The following is an 8785-nucleotide window of genomic DNA, read 5'->3' as shown; positions in this document are numbered from 1 at the left end:
CTTACCGGGTGCGCGGGGGTCTTGAGGCGCAGTCGGTCCCCGTGACGCGCCGCGCTCACCTCGCTCTCCGCCACCAGCGATCGCCCCTCCGGCGTCTCCTTTTCTTTCTTACCCGGGCTGCCTGGACCGGCGAGGGGGCCACGCTCCTGTCGAGAAGGCGTGCGATTTCGCACACTGCCCTCGTCAGTGGGCTCTCCGGGCCGGGGGCTGAGGCGGGTTTGAAACGTTATCGCGGCATTCGGCACGCCGACGTAAGCTATAGCAAGACCTTCGAAATGAGCCCGAACTAATTCCTTTTTTTTTATTAACAAAAGACCTGTAATAAATATCTGTTTCTCTGTCCAGTTATATCATGCGCACATCATCTGAGAGCCCTAAACGTACATTGAACCGGCATAATTTCGCTTGCGTTGCGTACTTCAAACATATTCACACCGCAGGTGCATTTACACCTGCAAGAAGAGCCCTTAACTAAAATTTAACACGCAGAACTTAAAACTGTTACTAAAGAGCGCCAGCTGTAGGATCTTTGTCAGAATCTCGGTCATTATCAGCCTTTAGCGTCCTCGGTGATGAGTATCATTGATTTGGGAACGCAGGAGGAATGAGCGCAACAGGAAATTCATCGCACGAGAAAGGCGAACGCGAATGTACACCGATGAGACTGGATAGTCCTTGTTATTAAAATCCTTTGTGAGACGCGGGCAACGTCGTTTTTACACTCATATGCTCTGTATAGCACCTTCTTCAATAATTAAGGAACGATCAATCGATGTGCGCTAATGTATTACATCCAAAGATGTCCGTTTTTAAACCTAAAATGGTCAGTGAATTTTATTTCCACGCCTTGGGTGTACTCGGGGCGAACGCCCTCAGCCTCTGTGGACATCTTTGAATTCTGAAGTTTTGAATCATGTTCGCGTGAGGTTAACTTCATGTTGTTGATAGAGACGTAACTATTTTTCTGCGCTTCTTCGCTCATTTGATGTTGTCTTTGTATTGTCATGTTGCAACATATGTATATGCACTCGGTTGTTATGTTTTCGTTTTTGTATAATTAAATCAAAAAGCTCGTTAGGGCGAGGCGTCGACTCCCGGCTGCGCGCACTGCGCGCGTGAGGCTGTGCGCTCCTGAACGTCGCTGCGTGATGACGTCAGGCTAGGCAGAAGGTCCGGGTCCGACTATTATTAACCCACTAAGGACTGTTATAGTTCTGGTTCTTTGAAAAACTCAATAGTTTAGACAGTATTAGAGTTAGTTATTTGCTTTTGTGTATGTCTTTTTCATGAATGCCAGAGGTACTCGAAATGTTGTTAAAAGAAAAACGTTTTTTTTTGTTTTGTAAAAAACTGTGTGCTGAATTTTATTTTTTACAGGAAACGCATGCCTGTTGAAACTAAATTTTATAAATAATTGAGAAATATTTAAGCAAGGAAAATATGATACGTGTAAAATATACAATTTGATCACATAATTACTTAATTACCTCTGGTAGTTAAATGCTGTTTTCTGCTGCGTTTTTTTTTCTCTTGTACATGATTCTGATCCTCTTGTTGTATTTGTATCTGTAAATTCTATATGTTTAATAAAAATTTTAAAAAAAGACTATTAACCCACTATAGGAACCTAAGAACCGTGGCAAACGAGAGCGCCGTCGGCCCATCTGGAACTTCCGACTGGCTCATTGATACCAGAATCTATTTTTAAAAGAAACCAGGGCGTCGGCTTCAACCACACAGCTGGGCAACCTGCTCCAGCCTCCCACCACTCTGTGTGTATAGAAGGGTCTCCCGTTCCCGTTTCCAAATGCACTTCCACGGGGTGTCCACTTGCGCCTTCTGAGTCGTGTTTCAGCGTCCGTGCTGGAGAAGACATGTTTGTTTGCATTCCACCATTAGAAACTCCTACAGCTCTCGGGCCGAGCAGTTAAGATAGGTTAATGTAGTAATTCACCTCTGTATGAAACTAACGCAAATCTGCAAAACATGGCATGTCCCAGCTAATTATTTTCATCTACAATAAATAATTTGTCCACTGGTAACGTTTATTTGTACCGTCTGTACGTTTGGTAAGATTCCGTGCACGGAAAAGCAGCAGCTTAGATACAAGACAAGTTCCTGAGACCTCAGAAAAAAATATGATTAAATTATCTAATAGCTGTTAAACCAGTATAAACATTCAATAAAATATAACTGCTTCAGCATGAATTTAATGTTGAATTTAATATTGTTTCTTGAATAAAAAGCCAATGAGGCCGAACGATACGGACGTAGGCGGAACCCGGGAGTTGTAGGGAGTTCGGGAGAAACAAAACGAAGACGTTGTTGCTGAAGTCAAGGACATATGTAAAACAAAGCCCCCCAGCAGGCACTGCTATCCCAGGTGCCCCTGCTTGTGCCTCTTGAAGGTCCTCAGGTAGCGGAAAGTCTCGCCGCAGGCCGGGCAGCGGTGCGGCTTCTCCCCGGTGTGGATGCGGCGGTGCTCCTTCAGGATGCTGAGCCGGCTGAAGCTCTTGCCGCAGTCGGCGCAGTGGAAGGGCCGCTTGCCGGTGTGGATGCGCTGGTGGTCGCGCAGGGTGTGCACCTGGCTGAAGCTCTTGCCGCAGTCGGCGCAGGCGTAGGGCCGCTCGCCGGTGTGCACACGCCGGTGCCGCTTGAGGCTGTCCGGCAGGCTGAAGCTCTTCCCGCATTGCACACAGCGGTAGGGCCGCTCCCCCGTGTGCACCAGCCGGTGCCGCTTCAGGTACTTCGGCTGGCCGAAGGTCTTCCCGCACAGCTCGCACTCGTACACCTTTGCCACCAGCGGCGTGCCGGGATCTGGCCCCGCGGCGCACGGATGGTCCAGTTCTGGCGCCGAATGGTGCGCCGGAGCCCAGGGCGGGCCAGAGCCTTCACTACAAGGCAGGGTGCGCGGCACATCTCTCCGGCCCATCCCAGGCGGCGCCTCCTCCTCCTTGACCCGGCTGGGCTGGGGCTCGGGGCTCTCCACTTTCACGAGGACGCCCGCGGGCAGGGACTCCTCCCCGGGGCACAGGGGCAGCTCCGCCCCGCCGCGGCGCCCGGAGAGGTGGACTTCAGAAGCCGCGATGTGCTTCAGGACCTCTCCGGCTCCGGCGTCTTCAAAACAAAAAAACAGGCAAAAATCAATAACTCAAGTCAGGGCAGCGAGGAAAAGGGTGGAGTTTCACGGGGCATGAAGCAGAGATTCCCCGAAGAGACAGCGGCACCCGGCCGTTCTGTAACCTGCTGCTGACAAATTCCGGGGCGCGGGGAAGCCGGAGCCCATAATGGCAAGCAACAGGCGCAAGGCGGGGTACACCCTGGACGGGACACCAGTCCATCACAGGACACACACACTCACACCAGGGCCAGCTTTCCCAGAAGGCAGTTGACCCACCATCCTGTCTTTGTACTGTGGGAGGAAACGGACACGAGGAGAACATGCAAATTCCACACAGACAGCACCCCCAATGAAATACCCTACAGCCCCTGAGAGCTGGACGCACTGGGAACAGCGCAGTGCACTCCAACGCATCGCACCGTGTCTGGAAACTCGTGTGTGATGTGCGGGCGGGGTCGCCGGTTACCTCGTATGGGCGCAGACGTCCTCTGCGTCTCGGCGCAGTCAGGCGCTCCAACCGCCGCATCCCATCTCGGCTGGACTCCGTCCGCCCCCGAAACGTCCGGGGTCTGAGCATCGCTGGAAACGGAGGCTGTCGACACCGTGTTTGGACACCCGTCCGGCGCCGTGCCCGACAGGCGGGGCCAGTGACCGTAGCCGGTCCCCTCGGCGCCATTGTGGAGCTGGGAGGAGGACGGAGCGAAGGCTTCACTGCCGTCCGCGTTTGGAGTGACCGGGAGTCTTAGATGATGGGAACGGTCCACGGTCTCTCGGAGCGCCTTCAGCTCCGTCTGCGTTTCCCCCAGAATCAGTTTTAGATTTGCGTTTTCCACGTCCTTCTGCGTCATCGCGTTCTGGAAGTCGCTCAGCTGGCCCCAGACGAACCTCATCGTTTCGCACAACACGGTCTCGACCGCGGTCCGAACGGCTCGCTCGACGGTAGAGGAGAGGCTGTCGTGTAAAAGGGAAGCTGAAATACTCGCCTCCATATCAGGTTTTGCAAAATAAATTAATATTTCTGTTGGAGTGCAATTTATACCCCTGGGCCTGGGTTTTGTTATTCAGAACAACCGAGAGTAGGGTCGATACAAGATGACACTACATTGTCTACAGGACTATCCTGCAAGACGATGCTCGCAATACGTCAGCTGATAGTTTTGCATTTTGTTTTGCTCCAGGGACACTTCTCTATGTCCTGCAGAGGTGAACTCTCTTCAAAGGCGCGGATAACAGTTTCTTTTGCATTGCTCTGCTCAATCATCGGAGCTCCATAAAGCAGTATAATCGGAGGTTTCCCATTTTGTATAGCGGGCGACAGCTAAAAGTCGTTTATCGTTTTCGCGTATCTTCTGTTTTCCCCCTTGAAACCGGGCTCAGTCCCTCATATCCTTAACCCCGACCCACACGATTCCTCACATTTGGTACGTGCGTGTAAAGGTACAGTAATAACACGCAGGAATTCTTGTATGTTCGGAAGTAAGAGCAACCCAAGCACGGTCTGTTTTGTATGCGGAAGGATTGTTTGACGTCATTATACATGCGACGTCTTATGGACCAATCAAAATAGAGAAGAATGACCACTCTACGATGTCGGTTTTAGATGACGTGTCACCATTTTAGTTTATCCGTAAGGGTAGTAGATTTATGAAGAAATAGGTGTTGTATTAATTTTTAAACCCATTGAAAATAATATGATTTAATCATTGACTTAATCATTATACTTCGACGATATTATATACATACAATGAAGAGATGCATGTTCGAACAGTTTAAAATAAACGTAAGGGTGTGTCTACGAAGTATATCTTTGGGCTGCCAGCTGTGAGCTGCAGGGTGATAAAGCTACTATACTCCTTGTCAGCCAAGTGAAACCTTGAGGTCTGCACGGGCATGAAATTGAAGCCCGTACCCGAGACCCGACCGTGCCCGAATGGTACGGCCCCATGTGAAACCCAAACCCCACTCTCTTTTCCTCTCAGGGCGAGTAGACCCACACGCACACACGGAGACGGAGTCTCACAGACGCGGTTTTACAAGGCGAGCGAACGAGCGCGCAAAATCACGTACTAATTTCTTCTAATAAAAATACATTTAAAACGTAAAATAACAATAATAATAATTCATTTTCACTTATTAGAAAACAAACCCGAATCCGGACTGAGCCCGAAGTCTTATGTGAAAAACCGAACCGAACCCGTCCCGAAACCCGATAGTTTTTCCAATTGTGAATTGCTCTGGCTTTGAAGTGTCTATTTCTGTATATATTTCATTATTCTGTCTCCTTTTTTGTATTTCTGGTGTTTAAATAAAAACTTATTTAAAAAAAAGATACCAAATAAAGTATTCACGCCCTAGGAACTTAAGAATCATGACAAACGAGAGCGCCGTCAGCCCATCTGGAACTTCCGACTGGCTCATCGATACCAGAATCTATTCCGACTGTTTGTTTTTTTAAAAGAAACCAGGGCGTCGGCTCCAACCACACAGCTGGGCAACCTGTTCCCGACTCCCGCCACTCTGTGTGTATAGAAGGGTCTCCCGTTCTCGTTTCCAAATGCACTTCCACAGGGTGTCCACTTGCGCCTTCTGAGTCGTGTTACAGCGTCCGTGCTGGAGAAGACATGTTTGTTTGCATTCCACCATTAGAAACTCCTACAGCTCTCGGGCCGAGCAGTTAAGATAGGTTAATGTAGTAATTCACCTCTGTATGAAACTAACGCAAATCTGCAAAACATGGCATGTTCCAGCTAATTATTTTCAGCTACAACGAATAATAACATAAGATCACTTTATTAACCCTATACAATTTCTTGCATTAGGAATTTGTCTTTTCGCAGACCCCAGAGTGCTCTCCATGAGACACACAGACAGGGAGAGAAGCTTGGGGTCAGAGTGCAGGGTCAGCCATTTATACAGCACCCCTGGAGCAGCTGGGGTTAAGGACCTTGCTCAGGGGCCCAACAGAGTAGGATTGCTCTGCAGGCCGGCAACCTTCCAGCCACAGGCGCAGATCCTTAGCCACAGAGACACCACTCCGCCCCAAATGATGTATAGCCTAACCGACCGCAGACCAGGGCGCTACATGACGAGCCACAGCGCCAAGGTGGCGGTGGGCTTGAGGAGAAACGATCTGGAACAATGCGATGAGACTTCAAAAAGAGATCTGAGGATTATCGGTTTGAGGAGGTGACTTAAAAAAAAAACTCCAAACAAAGGCCCTGAGACAGAGGCATACAGAGGCAAGAAAAGAAAATGAAAGTTTCTTGAATAAAAAGCCAATGAGGCCGAACGATACGGACGTAGGCGGAACTCGGGAGTTGTAGGGAGTTCGGGAGCAACAAAACGAAGACGTTGTTGCTGAAGTCAAGGACATATGTAAAACAAAGCCCCCCAGCAGGCACTGCTATCCCAGGTGCCCCTGCTCGTGCCTCTTGAAGGTCCTCAGGTAGCGGAAAGTCTCGCCGCAGGCCGGGCAGCGGTGTGGCTTCTCCCCGGTGTGGATGCGGCGGTGCACCTTCAGGACGCTGAGCCGGCTGAAGCTCTTGCCGCAGTCGGCGCAGGCGTAGGGCCGCTCGCCGGTGTGGATGCGCCGGTGCCGCCGGAGGCTCTCCGGCAGGCTGAAGCTCCTCCCGCAGTGCGAGCAGCGGTAGGGCCGCTCCCCCGTGTGCACCAGCCGGTGCCGCTTCAGGTACTTCGGCTGGCCGAAGGTCTTCCCGCACAGCTCGCACTCGAACTCCTTCGGCTGCGGCGTGCCGGGATCTGGCCCCGCGGCGCACGGATGGTCCGGTTCCGGCCCAGGATGGCGAGCCGGAGCCCAGGGCGGGCCAGAGCCTTCACTACAGGGCAGGGTGCGCGGCACACCGCTCCGGCCCATCCCAGGCGGCGCCTCCTCCTCCTTGACCCGGCTGGGCTGGGGCTCGGGGCTCTCCACTTTCACGAGGACGCCCGCGGGCAGGGACTCCTCCCCGGGGCACAGGGGCAGCTCCGCCCCGCCGCGGCGCCCGGAGAGGTGGACTTCAGAAGCCGCGATGTGCTTCAGGACCTCTCCGGCTCCGGCGTCTTCAAAACAAAAAAACAGGCAAAAATCAATAACTCAAGTCAGGGCAGCGAGGAAAAGGGTGGAGTTTCACGGGGCATGAAGCAGAGATTCCCCGAAGAGACAGCGGCACCCGGCCGTTCTGTAACCTGCTGCTGACAAATTCCGGGGCGCGGGGAAGCCGGAGCCCATAATGGCAAGCAACAGGCGCAAGGCGGGGTACACCCTGGACGGGACACAAGTCCATCACAGGACACACACTCACACCAGGGCCAGCTTTCCCAGAAGGCAGTTGACCCACCATCCTGTCTTTGTACTGTGGGAGGAAACGGACACGAGGAGAACATGCAAATTCCACACAGACAGCACCCCCAATGAAATACCCTACAGCCCCTGAGAGCTGGACGCACTGGGAACAGCGCAGTGCACTCCAACGCATCGCACCGTGTCTGGAAATGGCCGGTTTTCAGAACGGGAAGGACTCGTGTGTGATGTGCGGGCGGGGTCGCCGGTTACCTCGTATGGGCGCAGACGTCCTCTGCGTCTCGGCGCAGTCAGGCGCTCCAACCGCCGCATCCCATCTCGGCTGGACTCCGTCCGCCCCCGAAACGTCCGGGGTCTGAGCATCGCTGGAAACGGAGGCTGTCGACACCGTGTTTAAACGCAGCGTGTTTGGACACCCGTCCGGCGTCGTGCCCGACTGGCGGTGCCACTGACCGTAGCCGGTCCCCTCGGCGCCATTGTGGAGCTGGGAGGAGGACGGAGCGAAGGCTTCACTGCCGTCCGCGTTTGGAGTGACCGGGAGTCTTAGATGATGGGAACGGTCCACGGTCTCTCGGAGCGCCTTCAGCTCCGTCTGCGTTTCCCCCAGAATCAGTTTTAGATTTGCGTTTTCCACGTCCTTCTGCGTCATCGCGTTCTGGAAGTCGCTCAGCTGGCCCCAGACGAACCTCATCGTTTCGCACAACACGGTCTCGACCGCTGACCGAACGGCTCGCTCGACGGTAGAGGAGAGGCTGTCGTGTAAAAGGGAAGCTGAAATACTCGCTTCCATATCAGGTTTTGTAAAAGAAATTAAATATTTCTATTGGAGTGCAATTTATACCCCTGGGCCTGGGTTTTGTTATTCAGAAAAATGCGCGGATAACAGTTTATTTTGCATTGCTCTGCTCAATCATCAGAGCTCCATAGAGCAGTATAATCGGAGGTTTCCAATTTTGTATAGCAGGCGACAGCTAAAAGTCGTTTTTCTTTTGTTTTTCCCCTTGAAACTGGGCTCTGTCCCTCATATCCTTAACCTCGACCCACACGATTCCTCACATTTGGTACGTGCGTGTAAAAATACAATAATAACACGCAGTAATCATTGTAAGTTCGGAAATAAGTGCAACCCAAGCACAGTCTGTTTTGTATGCGGAAGGGTTGTATGACGTCATTATACATGCGACATTTTATGGACCAATCAAAATAGAGAAGAATGACCGCTCTGCTATGTCGGTTTTAGATGACGTGTCACCATTTAGGTTTATCTGTAAGGGTAGTAGATTTATGAAGAAATAGGTGTTGTGTTAATTTTTAATCCTATTGAAAATAATATTATTTAATCATTGACTTAATCATTATACTTG

General features: G+C 51.5%; 2 protein-coding genes across 2 annotated transcripts; both read right to left on the bottom strand.

Annotated features, from left to right (window-relative positions):
* Positions 1-2205: 2205 nt before the first annotated feature.
* Positions 2206-4642, bottom strand: LOC148816509 (uncharacterized). The gene is made up of 2 exons (XM_088939836.1): positions 3588-4642; positions 2206-3117 (listed from the first exon to the last, which is right to left on the bottom strand). The coding sequence occupies exons 1-2, from the start codon at positions 4108-4110 to the stop codon at positions 2375-2377; spliced, it is 1266 nt and encodes a 421-aa protein (XP_088795962.1). The 5' UTR covers positions 4111-4642; the 3' UTR covers positions 2206-2374.
* A 1253-nt stretch (positions 4643-5895) lies between these two features.
* LOC148816508 (uncharacterized) lies at positions 5896-8585 on the bottom strand. Its single transcript, XM_088939837.1, has 2 exons — positions 7674-8585; positions 5896-7180 (listed from the first exon to the last, which is right to left on the bottom strand). Exons 1-2 carry the CDS (start codon positions 8209-8211, stop codon positions 6525-6527), a joined length of 1194 nt encoding a protein of 397 aa, XP_088795963.1. The 5' UTR covers positions 8212-8585; the 3' UTR covers positions 5896-6524.
* Positions 8586-8785: the final 200 nt, after the last annotated feature.

This window comes from Atractosteus spatula, chromosome 22, assembly GCF_055471065.1.
Source record: "Atractosteus spatula isolate fAtrSpa1 chromosome 22, fAtrSpa1.hap1, whole genome shotgun sequence".
In the NCBI taxonomy this organism is placed as follows: Eukaryota; Metazoa; Chordata; class Actinopteri; order Semionotiformes; family Lepisosteidae; genus Atractosteus; species Atractosteus spatula.
This window is presented reverse-complemented; position numbering and strand designations above follow the sequence as displayed.